The 23,931-nt window shown below is 44.1% G+C and overlaps 1 protein-coding gene across 3 annotated transcripts in view; it reads right to left on the bottom strand.

The window, feature by feature from the left end:
- CSMD3 (CUB and Sushi multiple domains 3) overlaps nucleotides 1-23,931 on the bottom strand; it is a 1,183,531-nt gene that overhangs the window by 49,310 nt on the left and 1,110,290 nt on the right. For all 3 annotated transcript variants that reach the window (XM_075920204.1, XM_075920205.1, XM_075920206.1), the window contains 2 exons: nucleotides 20,965-21,147; nucleotides 17,110-17,286 (listed from right to left, as the gene is read on the bottom strand). In XM_075920204.1, the coding sequence (XP_075776319.1) occupies nucleotides 17,110-17,286; nucleotides 20,965-21,147 (360 nt within the window). The remainder of the gene's footprint in view (nucleotides 1-17,109; nucleotides 17,287-20,964; nucleotides 21,148-23,931) is intronic.

Raw genomic sequence — 23,931 nt, 5'->3', positions numbered from 1 at the left:
AAAAAAAAGTTTCCCTGGTCCAGAACTTTGCAAGTGAATACTTAATGAGAATGTGAATTTAACACAGACAAGGAGTAAATAGAGATTGAATGAATGGGACCAGCTTGTTAAGTATTTCTTTCACAGAAAATAAAATCCTGACACAATCATTCTTAAAAACAATACAAATGTCTTATAAGAACCCAGAAAACAAACACAGACAGCCTAGCTCCAAATTAAAGAACACAGAGGGAGCAACATAAAGAAACAGTTGGTGAGAAGATGGACACTGCAGAGAAGTCCCATTTCCAGTCTGACAACTACTGTGCTGGCCACAAGAAGGAAAGGCTTTGGGAAAGAGAACATTAACCTGGAGCAGAGGGAAACATTCCCATATTTGGGATCCTCTTTCCATATGATGTAATGGTATCCTCTTGCAATGAGGATATCTCTCCAGGGGAGGGAATCCAGTTATTTGGAAAAGAGGGATTATGGTAATGGATCAATTTAATAATTTAAAAATATAGAGAGATGGGTTTCTCATGACTCAGAGAACCACATGGTGAATTGCTTGCCGCATGCTAAGCTTATGAATCTCTGAAGACAGGCTTATGTGCAGTGTTAGGGAGAAATGGATGGTCACGATGCATACATTTACCAATGACAGAGGGAAAGGTAGGAGAGGTTCTGGAACTCTAAATTAGGCTAGTAGACATGGAAGTCCAAGACTTCCCTGGTAGTATCCTTTGAAATGATTCCAGTTACCTGTGGAGGCCAGTTAAACAGGGAGAACTTTAGGATCTCAATGAGAGGATAAAATGATGGAGTTTCCTATAGTTTATTAGGGAACCAGTAAACCTTCAGGGAAAGGAGGAGCCAATACAGGAAGGAAAGGTTTTACGTAAGCAAAAATAGAGCCAGATTGCTGGCATATAAAATTTAAACGTTTACAGAAGAGTTTTTAAATTGAGGGCTGAGGGAAAGTAAGGAGAAGAGGACTAAAATTCATGAAGTACAGAAAAGAACTGAAGAGAAACAGTAAAAAAAAAATCCTATTCAATTACATCACCAGACAACTAAATACCAATTCTAGAAGTCTAAATACCAAAATGGCTGAACTTGAGTGCCTGATATTAAATGAGGATAGTGACATAATAAGCATCAAGAAACTTGGTGGAATGATGATTTTCCGTGAAACATGGTAATGCCAGGTTACACAATATATAGGAATAGTAGAGGAGGTCATATTGGCAGAGAAGGGGCAATATATGTGAAAAGAAAGTGTAAAATAAATTAAAAATCTTAACTGCACCACAGAATCTCTATGGGTAGAAATCCCACGGTTGAATAATAAGAAAATTATATCAGGAGTATACTGATAAATAAGATTATGATAGTAATTACAGAATGCTCCAGAAGATTAGAAAGGCTATAAAAATAGAAAACTTAATAATTTTGGTGCATTTAATCTATCCCCATATTAACTTGGTACATGTCACCTCGAGAAAGGATACAGAAATAAAGTTTTTTGACACTATAATTGACTATTTCTTGGAGCAGCTAGTCCTACAACTTTTGAAGAGAGAGGCAATTCTTTATTTAGTCCTAAGTGAAGCATGGGATCTGGTCCAAGAACAACTTGGCAATAGAGACCATTATATAATTAAAAGTAATATACTTGGTGGATGAGGGGTGAAAGAAAAGAAACACCAAACAAGTCAATCACAGTAGCATTTAACTTCAGAAAGGAGAATTATACAAAAAAAATGCAGGTTAAATAGAAATTAAAAGTACAGTTGCATAAGTGAAATGCATATAAGCTGTATGGAAGCTTTTAAAAACACATTAATAGAGGCTCAGATTAAGTTTAAAAACCTAATAAGAGTACCAAAAAGTGTCACAATTGATAGAGAACAAACTAAAAGAAGTGGCTAGAGACAAAAAGCAGTCTTTAAAAATTGGAAGTTAAATCCACAGAGGAAAATTGAAAGTAGACTAATCTCTAGCATGTCAAATGCAAAAGTATAATTAGGCAGTCCAAAAAAAAAAAGGGAGGGGGGTTGAAGATCAACTAGTCAAAGACCTAAAAAAAATCTGCACCAGAAGGAAGAAGCCTGCCAAACACTGGAAGACTGGGGGTATGTCTACACTACAGCACTAATTCGAACTAATTTAATTCGAATTAGTTATTTCGAACAAAGCTAATTCGAACTAGTGCATCTAGACCTAAAAACTAGTTCGAATTAGCATTTTGCTAATTCAAACTAGCATGTCCACATTGAGTGGACCCTGAACCGAGGTTAAGGATGGCCGGAAGCAATGCCGGCAGGGCATCAGATTAGGACTTAGAGCGTGGAGCTGCTGTCTCAGGCTAGCTGAGGGCTGTGCTTAAAGGGACCCGACCCCCACCCCAGACAGACAGTTCTCAGGGTTCCCCGCTCGATTGTCTAACTCGATGAGGGACAGCAAAGCAGTCCTGGCTTGGAGTGCCCTGAGTGCCCACACTTGGCACATCACAGCACTCGGCCATCAGCCCGGCTGCACTTGCCACAGGCTGCCGTCCGGGGTGGGGGGGTGTCAATCGAGGGGCTGCAGGAGAGCTTCCACCCCGAGGAGCCCGCAGAGCCACCCCAGTCCTCCCCATTGGGGGCTCGTACCCCATTCCTCCCTCACCTCCTTCCACTTACCCGTCCCTAGCCCCCCTTCCTGATGTAAAAAATAAAGGACACGTGTGTTCAAAAATAAAAACTCTCTTTATTTAACAAAACTGAGGGGGGGGGGATAAACCTCTAGGGAGACTGGGAAAAGGAGGTGGGAGAGGGGAAGAGAGAGGGTGGGAGAGGGGAAGGGGAAACCTGGGAGGAGGGACCTGGAAGGGGGAAGCCAGGGGAAGAAGGAGTATCAAACTATGGTACGCCATATCTTCAGTACTGTGTACAGATGTGGTCTCCTTACCCCAGAAAAGATGTTTTGGCCTTGGAAAAGGATCAGAAAAGGGCAACTAAAATGATCAGGGGTTTGGAACAGGTCCTATATGAAGAGAGGCTAAAGAGACTGGGACTTTTCAGCTTAGAAAAGACGAGACTGAGGGGGGATATGATAGAGGTCTATAAAATTATGAGTGGTGTGGAGAGGGTGCATAAAGAAAAGTTCTTCATTAGTTCCCATAATAGATGGATTAGAGGACGCCAAATGAAATGAATAGGTAGCAGGCTTCAAACTAATAACAGAAAGTTCTTCACAAAGCAAATAGTCAACCTGTGGAACTCCTTGCCCCAGGAGGCTGTGAAGGCTAGAACTATAACAGAGTTTAAAGAGAAGTTAGATAAAGTCATGGAGGTCGGGTCCATGGAGTGCTATTAGCCAGGGGGTAGAAATGGTTTCCCTGGCCTCTGTTTGTGGAAGGCTGAAGGTGGATGGCACGAGACAAATGGCTTGGTTATTGTCTTCGGTCCATCCCTTCTAGGGTACCTATTTTGGGCCGCTGTCGGCAGACAGGCTACTGGGCTAGATGGACCTATGGTCTGACCCAGTACGGCCGTTCTTATGTTTTTATGTTCTAAGCTCAGGGCTCAGGGTCGGTGGTCTCACTGGCCCACCTTGATTTTCATGCAAACCTACTCCTGGGTCGCCAGGCTAGCAGCTATCCTGCCCTAAATGGCCACTTTCCTGTGCCTAGTGCGGAGGTCGTGGATGAGGTCCACGATGCCCACACTAGACCAGGCGGGTGCCTGCCTCTTGCAGCCCCGGGCAGGCTCTTGGGAGCCACCAGCCTGGTCCCGGGAAGAGGCAGAGGGCTGGGTGGCAGCGGGTGGCTGGTTCGTGCTGTGCCAGGTGCAGGGTCTGCTGGCTAGGTGCTGGCAGGCTTGCACCTGGCATGGGCACCGTAGCCAGACCATGCCCCTTTAAGGGCTCCAGGGCCGGGAGGAGGGCAGACAAATTTCCCTGGTGGTGCTCAGAGTGGCCACCAGGGCAAGCTGGGGAGGGCTAGCCTCCCACTAGTTCGAATTAAGTGGCCACACAGCCCTTAATTCGAACTACTTAATTCAAACTAGGCATTAGTCCTCGTAGAATGAGGTTTACCTAATTCGAATTAAGCGCTCTGCTAGTTCGAATTAAGTTCGAACTAGTGGTTTGTATGTGTAGCGCCTATTAAAGTTAATTTGCACTAACATCTGTTAGTTTGAATTAACTTTGTAGTGTAGACATACCCTGAGGTAGTAAAGAAGAAATCACAGGAGAAGATAAATGAATTTTTTGCATCAGTCTTAATTGAGGAGGAAGTGAGGGAGATTCCCACAGCTGAGTTATTCTGTTACTTGACAAATTGGGGAAACTGTCCTGAATTGTATTGTCAATACAGGAGGTTTAGCAACAAACTGATAACTTAAACATTAATAAGTCACCAGGACCAGGTGGTATTCACTCAGGGTACGTCTAGCCTACAGGCTTACGTCGACATAAGTTTTGTCGACAGAATCTGTCGTCAAAACTTATGTCAACATAGAGCGTCCAGACTACATTGTTTTGTCAACAAAGTGATCAGCTTTGTTGACATAAGAGTGTCTAGACTGCGTGACGCTCTGTTGACAGAAGAAGGCACCCGGAAGTGCTTCTGAAAGGTCACAGGGGTAGCCATAAAGCCCAGGCACTGCTGCATGCTCTCTGCAGAGACGCATATTTAATGGGATACTCCTGGACAGCTGTTCCTCTGCTCCTGCTTCTAGCTTGCCAACCTTTACAGGGAAAGCAAAGCTGCTGCAGTTTTCCTGGCTCCGGTTGCCTTGCTTTGTTGGACACCAGAGCTGTGTATTAACTTTTTTGTTTGTTTGTTTGGGTTTTGACTTTTTTGTTTGTACTTTTGTTCTTGTGTTTGTTTGTTTCTTTTGTTCTTTTGTTTGTGTGTTATTTTGGCTTTTTTGGCCATGGAGCCTGAGCTGCCCCTGGGCAGGCGATGGCCCCGCACCATGCTGCTAGAAGCTCTGCTTCATGCTCAGGAGAGCATGATGACCTTGGCGGCAGAGCTAGATTCTTAGCCCAGCTTTGAGCCCCTCGCTCAGGCTGAAACCCTGCAACCCTGTCCTTGCCCCTCAACTTTTTCTGGAGAGGCAGGTTTGGAGACTGGACACCAGTTTGGACTGGTGGGACCAGCTAGTGCTGCAGCAGTGGAACGACGATCAGTGACTCAGAAACTTCCGGATGCGGAAGGCCACCTTCCAGGAGCTCTGTACCTGGCTCACCCCTGCTCTGCAATACCAGGACACCCCTTGCAGCCTGCCATCCCCCTGGAGAAGCACGTCGCCATTGCACTGTGGAAGCTGGCCATCCCCGACAGCTACCGCTCCGTGGGGCATCAGTTTGGTGTGGGGAAGTCTACCATCGGGGCCATCTTGATGGAGGCAAGTCACTCTCAGGGGACAATCCAGGGGGGCAGTCAGGACCAGGCAGAGGGAATTGGGGAAGGGGTGGCAGAGGTAGAAACCCTCTCAGTCTCACCCTGCCATGGTGCAGGGGGCAGGGAGTGGGGAAGGGATTTTCTGGTGGGGGGCTGTTGGGGCCTGGGGGAAAGGAGAGAACACTTCTCATTAGGTGAGCCAACCCCTCTAATGTCCTGTTCTGTGTGTTTCTATTTGTCCTTTTCTGCAGGTGTGACAGCCATCAATTCTGAGCTGCTCCACAGCACCGTCCGCCTCGGAGACCTGCATACCTCCTGGCCAGATTTGCGGGGCTGGAGTTCCCAAACTGTGCTGGAGCACTGGATGGGACCCACATCCCCATGCGCGCTCCACCCCATCAAGCAGCATAGTACATCAATAGGAAGGGCTACTTCTCTATGGTGCTGCAGGCCCTGGTCGACCACAGGGGACAGTTCACTGATGTTTGTGTCAGGTGGTCAGGCTGGGCACACGATGCCCATGTATTCAGGAACTCTCACCTGTACCGCAGGCTGGGGCATTCTTCCCAGAGAGGAACTTGGCAGTCGGGGATGTGCAGATGCCTACGTGCATCGTGGCCGATGCGGCCTATCCTCTCATGCCCTGGCTCATGAAGCCATACACCGGCCACCTGGATGCGAGCAGGGAACTGTTCAACTCCCACCTCAATAGGGCTCGCTTCCAGGTAGAGTGCACCTTCGGCCGTCTGAAGGGCAGGTTTAGGTGCCTGCTGACGCAGCTGGACATGGGGGAACACAATATCTCCGATGTGGTTGCAGCATGCTGCGTGCTGCACAACCTCATAGAGAGGAAAGGGGAGGCCTTCCTCCGCGCATGGAGGACACAGACAGAGATGAAGGGAAGGCAGTTTGGGCAGCCCTGGACAGCTGCCACCCGGCAAGCCCACCAGCTGGGCCTGTGCATTCGGGAAGCCCTGAGGGAGCAATTCTCACAGGGAGGCCCCTGATTGTCCCCAAGGCCCTCTACATGTGGGAGTGCCCCATGCCCCCGGTGCCTTCCTCCATGCAACCCCTCCCAGCCCCACATTCACCCATTCTACTCAGTCCCCACTCACTGAGAACGGAGACAGGTGATGCTGAAAACTCTTTAACACTTTATTTAACTGTTGGTTTTTGAACAAATGAAAATAAATAACTCTTTGCTTGAGAGAAAAATAAAAATGTCTGTCTTAGAAAATGAACTGCTTTGAAAAAAAAGTGCATCCCTTAGTTTGTGTCACTGGTGGGAAGGGGGAATGTGAACTTGGAAGGGGGGAGGGAGGCTCAGGGCTGTGGGGGCTGCCTGGAGGCAGAGCTCCTGGTGGTTTGGCTCCGGAGGCCTTGTCACACCTGGCTGCGTGTGTTGGATGCCACAGCATGGGGCTGGGCAGGAGGTGGTGCTGGGGCTTGGGCTAGGATGGCAGGGGCAGAGGAGGGGACAGAGGCTGAGGGGGGGCAGGCTGAGGAGGAGGGGCAGGAGCAGGCAAAGGACCGGGGAAGGCCATGGCCTCCCGGATGGCAGTGCAGATGTCCCTGCGCTGCTAGATGAATTTGTGCAGCAACTGCCGGTGCCACTCTGCCTCCAGACTCCTTTCCATTGAGTCCTGCATCCGTTGCAGGACGCCAACGTGCTGGCACACCAGCTCTAAGTAGCTGCATCAGTGCCTACGAGTGCCCTGCGGCTGTCTGGGTGGTGGGGCAGGTGGGGCACTCCGCTCCTGGTCAGCTGGTCCGGCTGTGGAGGACAAGAGGGAAAAGTTGTCAGTCATGCATGCTCACCCTTTCCCTGAGAGGGCATGCCCTCCTTTTTCTCATCAGGCAGTGCCTGTCCTAGGGTCAGAGGCTGTTCATATGCATCTCAGTAAGGCATGGTGCGGCCTGGCCCACAGCCACAGCCTCCCTGGAGCCCAGGAAATGTGCAGGCCACCATTGTGCCCCCCCTCACGCATCACCCATGGCTGAGCAGCACGGAGAAGTGTCAGGCCATGGTTGGGGTTCCCACAGAGTACTGAGAGGCCTGCAGCTGTGAAGCAATCCCAGCGTCTCCAACCCATGCCTGCATGTGGCATCCCTGCTTGCAGGAACAGGCGGTGTCTAGAAGCCATGTGAGTGCAGGGGGTAGCACGACCCTCCCTGAGGGCGGCCATGGGTGTGTCCCTCTCCTCCCCTGGGCCATGCTCAGCATGACATGTCACAGCACTGTACCGTCCCCTTTGCTCCCGCCTGCCCTGCCCTGCCCTAGGTGTGTTGGACCCTCACAGCACTCACCTGAAGTTCCCTCCCAGTGTCCGAGGTGGTCTGAAAGGCCTCCTGTGTCTGGGTGCCTTGGTCCTGGGTGCTCTGGTTGCTATCCTTCTCCTTGTCTTCCTGCTCCTGGTCCCTGAGCAGGTGTTCTGGACGCTGTAGGATGGTCGTCTCCAGCCCAGACTCCATGAGCATCTCAGGAGGCAGGGGTTCTCCTGCCCCCAGGATCCTATCCAGGTCCTCAAAGTATTCGCAAGAGTGTGAGCTGTGCTCACGGGCCTGGACGTACCCCTGCCTCAGCTCCTTGACCTTGATTCAGACCTGTGGTGCTGTGCGGGGATAGTGGCCTTTCCTGGCCAGGCCATCTGCCAATCTATTGTAGATGTCCACATTCCTATGCCTAGCCTGTGGAAGCTGCAGTGCCTCCTCCTCAGCCCACAGCTCCAAAAGGGCTTTAATCTCCAGCCATGACCAGGAGGGTGCCCGGCGCTTTATGCCCCGGGATGCCCGGGGGGATGAGTCCCTAGATGGGCCTGATGGGTTTTGGGGGGGGGGTTCTCCTGGAGACATGGCTCACCCAAAACTGAGCTGCACAGTCCTGGTCTGCTCTGGAGCTCGCTTGCTGCCAGAGTGCTGATCCTGGGTGCCTGTGCCTTTTAAAGATGGCTATGGGCAGGAACAATAGAGTCGCAAGCTGTAGCATGAGTGTCCATCAAAGGTTCTTCCTGGAGGCCTTTTATGTCGACATAACTTTTCCCCTGCATCCACGCTGCTTTTTTGTTGGCAGAACTATGTCAAGAAAGGAGTTATTCCTCATAGAATGAGGTTTACATATGTCGACAAAACTGCTGAGTTATGTCGGCTTTATGTTGACATAACTCAATGGCAGTATGGATGCAGGTATAGTTTTGTCAACAAAAGTCCACTTTTGTCGACAAAACCCTGTAGTCTAGATACACCCTCAGATATGAAATGGCAAACTACTAATTATGGTATGTAACCTATTATTAAAAAAAACCCTTCTATAACAGATGAGGGGATGAAAGCTAACGTGACACCATTTTTTAAATGGCTCCATAGGTCCTAATGGAAATTACAAGCTAGTAAAACTAACTTCAGTACCAGACAAACTACTTGCAACTATAGTAAAAAACAGAATTATCAGACATACAGATGAATAAGATTTGTCAGGGAAGACTGAAAACATATTTTGTAAGCGGAAATCACACCTCACTAATCTATTAGTACTCTTAAAGATAGTTAACAAATGCAGAAATATGATCATGTGAAAATATTTTACTTGGACTTCCAGAAAACCTTTGACAACATCCTTTACCAAAGGCTTTCTAGCAAAGTAAGAAGTCGTGAGATAAGAAAGAAGTTACCTCCTTGATCACTAACTGGGTAAAAGACAGGAAACACAGTTTAGGAATAAATGGTCAGTTTTTAGACTAGAGAAAGTTAATCCATGATGTCTTTCAGGAATTGGACCAGTGCTGTTCAAAATATTCATACATGATCTGGAAAAAGCTAAAATGGCAAAACGTGCTCATTATACAAAATTGCTTGAGATCGTTAAGTGAAAAGAAGAGTTAAGGGATTTCACTAAACTGGATGACTAGACAACAAAATGGAATATGAAATTCAGTTTTGATTAATGCAAAGTAATGCACACCAGAAAACATCATTCCAACTATTCAGACAAAAATGAGAGGGTCTAAATTAGCTATTACTTTTAAAGAAAGAGATCATAGAGTCATTGTGGATAGTTCTTTCGGTGTTCAATGGCTGTCAAATAAGCTAAAAGAATATTAAATCATTAGAAAATAGATAATAAGAGAGAAAATATCATAATGCCACTATATAAATCTTATATAAAACTATATAAGCCCACAGCATGAATACTGCATGCAGTTCTGGTTGCCCTGTTTCAAAGAAAAATATATATTGGAATTAGAAAAGGTACAGAAAAAGGCCAGCAAAAATTATTAAGAGAAAGGAATGCCTTCTATATGAGGAGTGTGAAAAAATGGCCAATGTTGGTATGGTAGGCCACACTCGTTTCTTGGTAGGGGTCTAGGACATGACCGTTTGCCCTTTCTGTTGGAGTGCCAAGAGCCCCACTAGTGGCTCAAGAAGCTGGCAGATAGATAATGGAAGCAAGGAAAGGGTCTGAGTCTGAGACCCAATACCTCTCAACCTCTACAGGTTTCCTATCCTCTTCTGTCTCCCTGGGTATGATTACCCTCAGTCCTTGACACTGGGGGACAAAGAACATAAGAACGGCCATACTGGGTCAGTATCCTGTCTGCCAACCATGGCCAATACCAGATGCCCCAGAGGGTGGAGACAACAAGTAATCCTCATGTGATCCCTCTCCTGTCACCCACTTCCATACAAAGTCTCCCTGCTCCATTGGGACAGAGCTTCCTTTCTCCCAATTGGCTGGTTTTTCAAATTTTAGCAACACACTTCCAAACTCCGGTCCTCTCTCCCTCCTCACATCACCATGTCTTCCTGAAGTGGTGGTGATAGTGGGGGTTTACTAGATTCCTGACAGGGCCTTAATTGGCAACAGGTGCTTCAATTGGCCTAGAGGGAAGCACACCATAGCCTGCTGTATCACATTAATTGGCTACGAGTGCTTCAATTAGCCTGCAGGAGCATTCCCTCATCTACAGGGAACCATGTTTTAATTAGCCTATGGTTTATACATATTTCCCCTCTAGCATTCTCCCACCACTTCCTGGCTCTGCCTTATCGCAGGAAATATTTTAAAAAAAATCTGGTAGTTTTCAGCTTGGGTTAAAGATGACTAAGGATATATTAAAAGTTAATAAAAACATAAATGATGCAGAGAAAGACAATAAAAAGTGTTATTTACATCTTCATATAACACAAGAATCAAAGGTAACCCAGGAAATTAACAAGAAGCAGGCTTAAAACAAACAAAAGGAAGTATTTCTTCACACACCTCAGTGAACCTGTGGAACTCTTTTCCAGGGGATGTTGTGAAAGCTAAAACTATAATGAGGTTTAAAAAAGAATGAGATACATTCATGGAGGATATGTTCATCAACAGCTATGTCCGAGATGATCAGGCATATAAAACCATGCTATTGGTGTCCCTACACTCTGTCAGGGTTGGTAGTGAACAACAGTGAATGGGTCATTTGATGATTGCATGTTCTGTTCAGTTTCTCTAAAGCACTTGGCACTGGCCATTGTTAGAAGACAGGATACTTAGCTAGAAGTGCCTTTGCTTTGACCCTTTATTGCAACTCTTATAGTCTTCTAATTTGTAGTCAAAACACTGGACTGGCCAAAGAGTTTCAGCTGAGAGAAGTCAGAGGACAATGACATACCATCTCTTCCTAAAGGGAGGAGGAATTTGTGATAGTAGAATCTTATGGTAGTGCTAATCTCAAGAGGTAGAAAATCCAAAGAAGATCAAAGTACAAAAACCAAATTTATTTGCTTAATAGAGACATATCTGAATCAACCCCAGGAGATAATGTGGTACCCTGTAATTTGTATCCAAATGGAATAGTCTCCAGTGATGTTTGGCCTTGATTTTATATGCTCAGTTTACTTTCAGATGTGAGTAACCTTCTCTGAGACCAAGTCAAAACAGAAATCTTCAGTGGCTGATTTTAGAGTCAATCACGTGTTGACACGGGAGATGAAAATTAATATAATAGAATCATAGAATATTAGGACTGGAAGGGACCTCAAGAGATCATCGAGTCTAGTCCCCTACCCTCATGGCAGGACCAAATACTGTCTAGACCATCCCTGATAGACATTTATCTAACCTACTCTTAAATATCTCCACAGATGGAGATTCCACAACCTCCCTGGGCAATTTATTCCAGTGTTTAACCACCTGACAGTTAGGAACTTTTTCCTCCCTTGCTGCGGTTTAAGCCCATTGCTTCTTGTTCTATCCTCAGAGGCCAAGATGAACAAGTTTTCTCTCTCCTCCTTCTGACACCCTTTTAGATACCTGAAAACTGCTATCATGTCCCTCCTCAGTCTTCTCTTTTCTAAATGAAACAAACCAAGTTCTTGCAACCTTCCTTCATAGGTCATGTTCTCTAGACCTTTAATCATTCTTGTTGCTCTTCTCTGGACCCTCTCCAATTTCTCCACATCCTTCTTGAAATGTGGTGCCAAGAACTGGACACAATACTCCAACTGAGGCCTAACCAGCGCAGAGTAGAGCGGAAGAATGACTTTTCGTGTCTTGCTCACAACACACTTGTTAATGCATCCCAGAATCATGTTTGCTTTTTTTGCAACAGCATCACATTGCTGACTCATATTCAGCTTGTGGTCCTCTATAACCCCTAGATCCCTTTCTGCCGTACTCTTTCCTAGACAGTTGCTTCCCATTCTATATGTATGAAACTGATTGTTTCTTCCTAAGTGGAGCACTTTGCATTTGTCTTTATTAAATATCATCTTGTTTACCTCGGACCATTTCTCCAATTTGTCCAGATCATTTCGAATTATGACCCTATCCTCCAGGTTAGTCGCAACCCCTCCCATCTTGGTATCATCTGCAAACGTAATATGTACAAGGCCTGCTTTTTGGACACATCCACAGGCGAGAGTCTTACAAAGAATGAAAACCAGGGAGAATACCCTAATTTAAGAAAAAGAAGAAATATGAGTGGATATATTTATCCTAGTATTGATGGGCTTGTTGGTTTCAGGACCAGAGCAGGAACTTTGGGGAGGGTGGAGAGAAAGCCAAAGTTACAGGAATTGATGAAGTAGCTGATAAAATATCACTAAAATCGAAGATGTAATAATTAGGATTCTCATCAAATACTGACTGCAAGCCTTTCAGACCCTGTCTTTGACCACAGAAAATGTTCTGAGCCCTTGGAGGAACACTTCCCTCATTTCCATCACCAGGAATATATTTTTTTCCGAGTGGGACAATGCGCATCTGTACAGTAGTCACAAACAGACATCTGGTCCATGATGACTATGGAAAAAGGGCCTGGTGTCTCACAGAGATAAAGGGATGATTAATTGTTCCTCATGTCTTTCCCAATGAAAAATGGAACTACAAGGGATAAGAAAGGAAAGAAAAGTGCAGCATAGAAGGAGAGACAAATTCTGAATGACTGTGGCCTTCCTGAGTTCACTAAAGTTACTCAGGGTCACATGGTTCCTTAACCACTGTGCTTATGTTTTACTAAGGTCATCACAACACTGAAGATGCCATCAATTTTCTATATAACTATGCACATGCTAAATAAATAATTGGTCTTCACTAAGCAAGGATAAACATCCCAAAATGTGTGAAAGGAGGGAGTCCACTTCCATTACAACAACGAGATAAGTCTTTTAGCTATTTAATGCAAAGGAAATAGTCAGAAAATAGAGTATTGCTATGTCGCAAGCACCATTCTACCAAAAAGGAGAGTCTCTTGGGGTGCACTTACAGTACACCCTTATCTTGAAATAAGCTACACAATTTTCTCTACACACATTGAGTAGCTTTTTTCGAGGTAATTTTGAAATAGCTTATTTCAAAATTTGGCACTGTCTACACAGCACCAAATCTCAAAATAAAGTGCTATTCTGAAATCCCCTTTAACCCTCGTGGGACGAGGTTTACAGAGATGTCGGAATAATGAGCCAATTATATTTTGAAATAATAGGCATGCTCAAAAGACATGGAATAGCTACTTTGGGATGCTTCTGGTATCCTGAAATAGCTCCACAGTGTAGACGTAGCCTCAGGGTAGTTTTGTAGCTCTTTGTACAGGAGCCAATAATCCCCTATGGGACTGATTTGGTGTGAATAAACTCATGGGAGGGGATGCTTGCAGAGATCTTTTGAAAGTGAGTTGTAGATATTGAGTTTCAGTTGCTGCAAATTTGCATAGATCCACTGAGTCTCTCTGGGGACAGAGCAAAATGGGAATATTTTTTTCCAGGCATACTACATTGCCTGTGGCAGATTTTGCTAAAAGATATTAGACTTAGAGAATATCTGCCATTAGGCATCTGCAATGTTTTCCAGAGACTCAAAATAGAAATGGAAAAGTCCTCTTTAAACATATTCCTTCGGATAGAGAACAGACATTCCTAGATCTTTCTGCTTTTCGGAAAATTGTTCTAGTATCAACATCTGCTGGATTTAAATGATGAGTTATCTTAATCCAAACTGTCCACAGTACCTGAGAGACAGGACAGACAGACTATTCCTGTTGTCAAGAAAGACAGGACAGGACTCTGAGACTTGACTACAATAAAGCCTCTTCCTTTGCTAAGAACCGGGAAAGAGATCACAAGGGTTCACTGGTACCCTGGGAGAACATTAGATGATGGAAAGAGACTGTGTTTACATGACACAGCAGTCTGTCTGCAGGGGTTGATTAGATCTATCTGTCCTGTGTTGAGATCCATGTAATAGAACTGACTGAATGTACAGTGAGTATGCAGCAATGTCCATCTCAAACAGTTCTCCCAAGGAGGCTGGAACATGTGGGCGGAAAAGAGGGAAGAAACAAGATGGTCTGATGAACTCCCTTCTAGGGAGATCTCCCAAGGTATTAAATGTTACCACAGCCAGAAATTGAAGAGCTGTGTTAGTACTGACTGATATGACAGGATGATTTGATTTGCTTAGCAGACTCAAAACTGCAAAGGGGGATTCTCTACAGCCAGAGCCTATCTGGACGTCCTATAAGATCTACCTTCATTGAAGCTCTTTTGAATGCAAATCCTCCCTCTTTAGACCTTGGATAAATTGAACAGCTGCCTTTCTAATAGACAGACAACTTTGGGAGAGAAACCAACTTCAACACATCCACTCACGGCATAAAAGACTCTCCCATACTGAACTTTGGCAGAAAAAAATATATTCATGCTTGAAGAATTGTGCTGAATACAGCAGAAGAAAAGTTTAACTGTTGATGTATAGGCTGGCAACCTTTAGAGGGGAAGGAAGGATAGTTTAAGAAAGGCGAAAAAGGAAAAGAAGGAGAAAAGGAGGACAGTTCCTGAATTCAAAGGTCTGTGGCCTTTCATCACAGCAGAGCTGCACAGAACTGCTCAGCAAAGAATAGGGATATAATGCAGTTCTAGTACTTACAAATAGGCACTGAAAATCATTTTCAGCTCCTTTGATATCTTATTAGTGAGGTAAACCTATCAGTCATGAATTCCAGAGGAGAGAAGAGCGTGTGTGTGTGTGTGTGTGTGTGTGTGTGTGTGTGTGTGTGTGTGTGAGAGAGAGAGAGAGAGAGAGAGAGAGAGAGAGAGAGAGAGAGAGAGAGAGAGAGAGAGCACTAAAGAGTACAGGCCAATGTCAAAAAACTGGAAGCATGCTTGATTTAGTTAGCTGAACCTACAGTAATGAAACAATATGCCAAAAATTCTTGCAAAGCAAACAAGCATTTCATGAACTCATGCATTGTCTAGCAAGAAGTGTCAAATGCTGCAGTTTCTTTTCTGAATCAGTGGTCAGTTAGTACACTGCAGATCCCCATTGACACTTCCATTAAAACAGGGTGATGTAAAAGCACTCTACATAGAAGCTCAGAAGATCAGGAAATCACACTTGAACACTAACTTGAAACACCTGACAAGTTATAGACTGTAATCACTGATCAGAAAACATACTGTAAGACAGTGGTTCCCAACCATTTTTATTACCGCAGACCAGCAAACTCATTCAAAAACAGTCGGCAGATTGGCACAGCATATTAGCATATTCATTACGGTAATTAATTATTTGCATGTTTGCATATTCATTATGGTAATTTTAGCCCATGGTGTATCAGGCAAATCAAAGGAGGGGGAACATGATAGTTAACACGAATTTGAAAATGGCAGCACACACACATTTTTTAAAAAGACCAATAAAATAGTTGCTAATACTTGTTAAAGTGTGTTCTCCAGTCAAGACTTTTGCCTCAATTGCACCAGAATTAAAGAGGCAGTAGTTAACAGGTCTGACAGTGCTGCTGACACATTCTGCACATTCATATTTTCCTGTGCACTTAATAATGCATAATAATAATGTGCATGTCCACTGGCTGGGAGCAGCAGGAGGCCAGGGGACGAGTCCTACCAAGCAGGGAGGGAGGAGAGTGACGGCTACAGGGGTAACCACCCATCACAGGGCACTTGACCCTGGCAGCTGTGTGGCACTTGGCTCTACTGGCCGGGGCATCAACCCTTCACCTAGAGCTCAGCACTGTCGGCTGGAGCAGGCACCCTTCATGCGGTGCTTGGCCCCACTGTCTGGGACAGCCACTCTTCACCTGGCGCTTGGCTCCACCAGCCAAGGCAGCCACCCTTCACCCGATGCTAGGCCCCACTTTCTGGGACAGCCCCACTTTACCTGGAGGTTGGCTTTGCTGGCCGGGACAGCCGCCTTTCACCTGGCACTTAGCCCCACCCGCTGGTGCAGCAGCTCTTCACGTGACCCTGCCAGCTGGGCCACGTAGCAGCCTGCTGGAGCTGGAACTGGGGTCACGGTGAGACTGCCCCAGTAGGGACAGCCTCACTGTGGTCCCAGCTGTAGTCACCTCACACACCCTGCTGCTGCTTGGGGAAGTGGGTGGGAAGGGAATTTCCTGGGAACCTCAGAGGGTGGGTCTAAATAAAAGCTGGGGGCATGGCCTGGCAATTCACTGCAGCCTGACGGTCAGGGGTTCACAAACTGCCACCAGTCTTGGACCAGTAGATGGGAACCACTGTTGTGAGAGGTTAAAGAAGTTTTCAAATGTCAAAAATTCAAAATATACACAACAAACATATTATGCAACTCCTTGGAATACTTATAAATAATAAACAAACATGGTGGCTAAAACAGTTAAAGAGTTATAAGAAAGAAAGATCACTGTTCTAGAGCTTGTTCTTTTTCTTTTGTAAAAAGCTGTGAAGCATGTGCGCAAGGATAACAAAAGTTTACACAGTTATAAGTGAAAATGAGTTTTTTTTTCATGGCAAACCAATCAGCAATAGTATTCTATTCTGCTTGCACAAAGAAAATGTGCTCAGCAAGCATCTTGTCACGTCAGCAGAGGTGTCACAGAAAACTTATACAAAAACTAACCCCATAAAATATGAACATAAGGAAAGACCTTTTTATCATTAGAGAAAAGTTTAAATAGGTAGAATATATGAATAGACAAGTGCCTTAAAATGTAATACTAGTCTATATGCTTTATGTTATGTCTTTCTTCAAATATTTTATTCTTAATATTTCTTTTATACATTATTATCATGGTTGATAAAGTTGAATGTACTTCATTATATAAATTACCAAGAATTTCAGAATTTTTGCAACAGAAAATAAAGTAATACATAAAACTCCATATTATTGTATATAGAATAATAAGAAAGAATAATTTAATGAAAAACACTAAAGCAATAGTTATAGTTAAACATGAAGAATAGTCACTGAAGATTAATCTTACTTGTGCAATTTGGCAAGGATCCAGACCATGTTCCATTGGCAGTACATTGTCTTACAGAAGAACCAGAAAGTATGTACCCTTCCATACAGGAATAAATTACCGAGCTAGAGAATGTTGTGCCATCTATACGAAATACTTTCCCATTAGCAGTAGTTCCTGGATTACCACACTGAACAGCTATAAAATAAAATAGCAAATAGTAAATATCAAAACTTTCATGAAAGGTAATGACTTAGGGCCCAATCCAGAAAATGTTCCTGATGCCAGAATGTTTAAGTGATGGAAGTCTTTGGTAAACCTGAAGGTTTTATCTTCAAATCCTGTTCACAATGTGTGATGGAGATTTTTATATAAGTTGTATATACCATACTTTATTTTTATATTTTTCTTTGCAGAAAAATACATAGAAAATTATGGTAAAAACTCTATGACAAAAGAAAGTTATTTACATTTCAGAATCAGACACATGAAAGCTAGAAAATGCCCCCAAAACCTAATTCAGTTCACTTGTGAGTGTGCATTATGATACCATTTTAAATTACATGATCACATACTATTTTTTCCTCAGGACCGTACCTCATTCAATGCACAGGATGGGGGATGAAAAGGAAGAATTAACATTGCACAAGCAACTAAAAATGTAGAATTTCCTAATTTTCATGTGCATGGATTTGCAATATAATATAATATAATATAATATAATATAATATAATATAATATAATATAATATAATATAATATAATATAATATAATATAATATAATATAATATATTTGAGAGAGTTTGTCAGTTTGCCTGCTAGTTCAAGAAACCCTCCTAAATGTAATAGCTAGGACCACCAAATTTGGTCTAAAACTTCCTGTTATAATTTCTTAAAGCAAAGTAAGGATTTGGTTGTTCCACAAAAAAGGAATATGCCTGTAATGGGATTGAGCTCATATACCCATGCAGGAAAGAGATAGAATCACCATGCAGGTAAAAGGAGCTGAGTGTGGGCACCCCGTTCCCCCATCTGGGACCGTCTTAGATCTAAGCCTCCCACCCTCCAAGGGCCCTTTAGGGAAGGTGGGGGCCTAAAGCTCTCCCCACCCTTAGAATGCTGGGAACATTGCTGCATGTTTCCATTTATCAGACAGCAAGGAGAAAATGCACCATTTGTTGCAGTCCAGGAGTTTGACAAACCTGGACCTACCCAGCCAGGGGACATGCACCCCTCTCCAAGCTGTGCCCACTGGTTCTTCAGAAGCTAAGGAGAGGTGCTGCTCACCTGGCTCCAAGCTCCTGCAATGAGAGAGGGCTGGGGTAGTTCTTTCTTCCTTTGGCAGCCTGCATACCTTCCACTCACTAGAAGTTCTTTAGTTAGAGGAGAGCTGTAGCTTCCCCCCTCCCCCACTACACATACACTATTCATACAGGAACATTGGTGGCTGTTACACTTTGTCCAAAAGTGAAGGGAAAGTTCACAGTTTGCTGCATTCCCCATTCTGGCTGAGGAGTGCAGGGGGCATGCAAGTCTGGACTTGCTCCAGCCAGGGGACATGCACCCCTCCCCTGTCTGTGCCTGCCGGAGTTGCCACAGCCACTCAGGGGTACTTCTGACCTGGTCCCAAGCTGCTGCAGTGAGAGAGGTCTGGGGTAGTCCTGTGTCCTTGGGGCAGTCTGCCTGCTGAACCTCTCATCCTCAGCCCCACCCCAGAGCAATGCTTAAAATGAAGAAAATCATTTTTTTGAGTCAAGGTCCCAAGTAATGCCAGGTAAATCTTCATATCATATCATATCATATCATATCATATCATATCATATATCATCAACAAACAGTGTTAAGACAATAGCAGCTTTATGCCATTTAAATATAAGTTGGGCTTCCCTGGTCGACACTCTCGGGACCTGACCAATCCCGGATGAGGGAATTTGCCAGAGAATGGAAGGTCCCTTGACACCAGTTGTACAGCTCACTACACCTCCCTGCTGCTGGTTCCTTCAGTTTGGCCAGGCTGCCTGCTGGCCAGCCCCAATCCCAGCTTCATTACCTGCCAGGTTGCACGTGACCGGCCACACTGCTTCTGCTGGGCTGCCATGGCCTTGGCCAAGCTTCCCCTCCTGTGCTTCTGGGGGCACATGGCCCCAGCTGTGCTGCTTTTGTTGGGCTGCCATGTCTTGGCCTGGCTTCTCTCTCCCTCCCTCTGGGCTACTGTGTCTTCAGCTCTGGCCCTGCTACTGGGACACAGGCGGCCTTAATCATGCTTCTGCCATTGCCTGAACAGCTGCAGACCTGTTACCACTGCCAAGGATAATACAGCCCTGCTGCTGCCTGGGCTGACACAGCCCCAATCAGGCTTCCCCTCCTAGGCAGCCATGGTCTCAGTGCCACTGCAAGGCAGAAGGCAGCCCAGATAGCACTCTGCCGCTGCCCTGGCTACTGTGGCCCCACTGCCAGCAGACTCATGGGGCTCCCAGCTGCTGGCCCTCCTGCTCTGGGGTTCTCTCATCTAGAAGCATCCATGGTCATACCAGACCACGGATGTTACCAGAGGAGAGAGTCCCAGTAAAGGGAGGTGCAAAGCGTATTTCAAAGGAAATGTTTAAGTTAAATAAGTAATTGTGCATCTTAGAAATCTTGAAATGTAATATAATATGATGGCAATTCAGTTTGAAAGAAGAGAAGATCAAAATACAAAAGAAAAAAGCTTATTTTGGGAGATCATTTCCCCCTACAGATTATAACATATTTATTTATTTATTACTTTGTTTCAGAGCTGCATCTGTTTATCAGAAAGAATATTAAAAGCAGGTTTGTGAATTAAGCTGTCTCTTTCAAAATGAGATGGCTATCTCTTACTGACAGAGCAATATATATTAATAAAATGGATAATAAGAGAAAATAGGTTCGTAAATTTTCTTCTGCTATTCTCTCAGAAAGGGTCTATTGGGAATTACTTCCTATTTGTGAAATCAAGATGACTGAAATGCCAAAAATGATGCACCATAAATATCTTGTTAGGTCTTGTTTTCATGATAATACATCTTGCTCCTCAATTCTAGAGTGATTCATTTTATGTAACTTAGTTCGGGTTTTTCATTTTCTGGGGAAAACTAATAGTGAGCAACAAATATTAATCAGCGAACCAAATTTGAAGTCTAATCATTTATGATGTATATGTTGCATAATGAAATTCTAAAAAATAATTGAATTTCTCCTTCCAATGATATTCATATTTACAATAGCTGTAACTAAGGCTGAAGGAACCAGGAAAGCATTTGTCAAAGTAAAAAAAAAACCCCAATATTAAAAAAGTGAGGTCTATAGCACTTACCTATTTTTCCCTTAGGGGAAAAATACATGTAGTTGGTACAAACTGAAGGAAGGAGAAGGGGAAAGAGTAAGTGATGGCTGTCTTGAAAGGCTGAGAATCTATCCTCTCTAGTTAACTGATCTGAACTGTACCCAGGTGACCAAAAGCCATTACTATCTTATACCTATTTCAGTCTCTGTGTGAAAAGATTTGTGCTCTCAAGCCAGTACACACTGGAAAAGCATCTGCAAGCATCACAAGAACTATGGTATACAATTGGTATTCCAGTCAGTACTTTCAGCAGAAATGGCATGATTTAACAAGCATGGAAAGTGAGCCATTGAATCAGTGCTAAATATGTCCCTTCCAGGCAAAGTAAACGCAGTAAAAGTACACTTGTAAGCAGATATGGAGAAGACTACTTTTCAATTGCCTGTACTGTAGCTATCCTGTGTCTTGAGTCAAACACTCTAGCCTCCAGGAATTTCATTCTGGCACCTTTCACTGACATTGCATTCACTCTGAACAGATGTACACAAAATGTTTTTCCTTTTGTGAGATACCTTTACACTCTGGCTGTCTTCCTGACCAAGATCCATTTCCTAAACATGTTCTTTCTTCTGACCCATGAAGTATATAACCAATTTCGCAGTTGAAACGTACAGTACTTTTAATTTTAAAATCACTGTCTTCTCTAGAACCATGACCTGGGATTCCTGGATCTCCACAAGAACCAGCAGTGTCACCTAGAATGTATAATAAAGATTTTTGCATGAATATAATCATTGATAAAATGTGCTACTGTATCTGTACTGTTAGACAATTTTATAGCTACAGTCTTGAACAACAAGGCACAGATTTTTAGAGGTATTTAGGTATTGATTCCCATTTTCCCCTTTTGAAAAGTAAACCGGGCTCTTAAATCAGTTAGGCCTTGCAACATTGAGCACAGCAAAGCCCAAATGCCTTTAAAATGTGGGTTCAGGCCCTTTACTTGGCTTTCCAACTAATTAGATAGCTACCAAAGATACCTTTGTAACTCAGTTTAAGTGAAGGGTAAACAACATACATTTCCCAGCTAACTGAACAAGCTTGTAAAGGCCTTACATTCAAATTGATGCCTTTTCATATTTGTATGTACACATATAGGTAGTATGATAATTTGTGAATACTGCAGGCAATCAATTCTAAAATTTCCAGGAATGTTCTAGGCATTAATGACTAGAAACCTATAATTTGGGAGGAAATCAGAAAAATAAAAGAGAGAAAGTGGAGGGAAAATGTAGCTCTGCTACATGTGAAAATGTCTTTGGATCTCACAACTGATGTGTGGCACCAATTAACACTTTCCAACACTGTAGAGCAATATCCCTGATTATCCTCCAAGAAGAGTTCAACACATTGAGACCTCATTGATTTATCTCCCAGAGAGAAAAGATAATAGAAGGACAGATGTGGGGACATAATGGAAATGTGGGTCATGGACACAGCCCCTGGCATGAGGGACACTGAAGTAATTCTAGTACGGGATCAATGAGCAAAGAGTACGCAGTGGGAAATGGAGTGGAGGGGTTATAAAAATTCAAACAGAGACCCTACCATAGGGGGAGACTAGGAAACCCTAGAATGTGTGGAGAAGGAAAGGGGGCACAAAACCTGCAGCGATGGGGAAATCGGTGGACTCTTTCCATGATATTGAATCCTGAAATTTCTGCCATGGGCCAGATGAAATTGGGGAAAAGAGAACCTTGGAATGTGAGAATGGAGTTGACACTGATCCCCTGGCATGGGGAGAAATGAGGGAATGGGGGAGAGAGGTTCATCAGGGCCATCTTTAGTCATACACAAAATATGCAGCTGCATTGGGCACCACTAAATTTGGGACACCGCTCTGCTCCTAATTAAGTAGTGCCCTATGCTGCATATGCCTACTGCCAGCTGAGTACAATGCCAGCTCAAGCAGCTCCAAAGCCCCACACCCTCAATCCCTCATCCTCCTGATCCACCTCCCAGCCTTGGCAGCTGAATTCCCCAGTCTCCACTCTTTCTGCCAGCTCCTGTGGCTGAATCCCTTAACTCCCTGCTCTGACTGCCCTTTGGTTCTGGTGACCACAATCCCCTAACCCTACATTCTACCTTCTTACATTTGAGGCCCCGATCCTTCACACCCTGCTCCACCTCCTGGCCCACAGTTCTGATAGGCTGCATAGTTCCCACTTCTGTCTGTTCCCCCACTAGCCTCCCTGGCTTGTTCCAGCCCCCACTGCCCTGATCACAGCTTCCCCATGCACAGTTGCTGCCCTGCTCACTGGTGGGAATGGGGATGCAGGTTCTCGAGCTGTGTAAGACACCAGAATTCATAAGGACAGCCCTGGGTCTGAGGTAAACACAACCCATGTCAAAGAGGGAAATTGGTGTGTCCAGTTATGGAGGAAGACGAATGGGAAATATGGTGAGAAAGAGGGGAATGGGCACACATACAGATACACTCCATGAGGTTAGAATATGAAAGTCCTTAAATGGAGAGATAGGACAATGATGAAGCAGAGAGAATTCCTGGTGGAAGGATTTAGAAACCTAGTATGGGAAGAAGGGGTCACACAAAGCACCTGATGTATGTGGAAGGGCAAATGGAAGGAATGAAAGAAAGTGGGAATGGAAGTGCACACCAGGCTATTGGCATCTGGATTAGGCAAACGGGGGAGTGCAGAACCAGTAGCAGGGAAGAGACCTGGGGACTTGAATCCCTGGAAAAGAAGGGGAGTGAAATGGAAGTGCATGCAATAAACACTTAGATAAATGGCTAATGATTTTGTATTAGGCTTTAGTTCCACAGTTTGGTATGAGAGCCATAAAAACCCTCATTGTTCTTTAATTATTACAAGATGTTCCAAGATCAGTGACTTACAGATGAATTTCCTGCTCAGTCAAGTTTCTTATAACATTTATTTCCTAATGGTGCTGCAGTGCATACTTCCCATTTTAACATTATCATGAGAGTGGCAACATTTCTGCCCTTCAGCATTTTTTGTCAACACCAACTACTTGTCACGGTGTTTAGTTACTTTCAGCTGTAAAACAGTATGCTGAATAAAGCCTCATTTCAGATGACTCTCTATTTATGTTTTACAAAGTAGATGGTGGGAAAAAATTAACAGTTTTGTCATTTCTAATATACATAGAGGAAAATAAACATTTTGTAAACAGTAGCCAAGATTTTTAGAAATATACCTCTAATATACATATTTGGGACCCTATATAGGCAAGATCTATATTAGACCAGAAGGTCGGCTTAAGAGTCACAACTCCAACTATGTAAATAACATAGTTGGAGTTACTTAAAAAACAACAAAGGGTCTAGCAGCACCTTAAAGACTAACAAAACATGTAATTGGGGCTACTCAACACGTGTCCCACAGGCTGCATGTGGCCCATGGCCCATTTGTTTGCAGCCAGTGTTGTGGTTTGGGTTTACACAGATCTCAACACATGTGGGTAGGATCCTTTAAACATGGCCTCTACTGGAAACA

Source organism: Pelodiscus sinensis, chromosome 2 (assembly GCF_049634645.1).
Source record: "Pelodiscus sinensis isolate JC-2024 chromosome 2, ASM4963464v1, whole genome shotgun sequence".
NCBI lineage: Eukaryota > Metazoa > Chordata > Testudines > Trionychidae > Pelodiscus > Pelodiscus sinensis.
The sequence above is the reverse complement of the archived record's forward strand: the minus strand, read 5'-3'. Positions and strand labels throughout refer to the sequence as shown.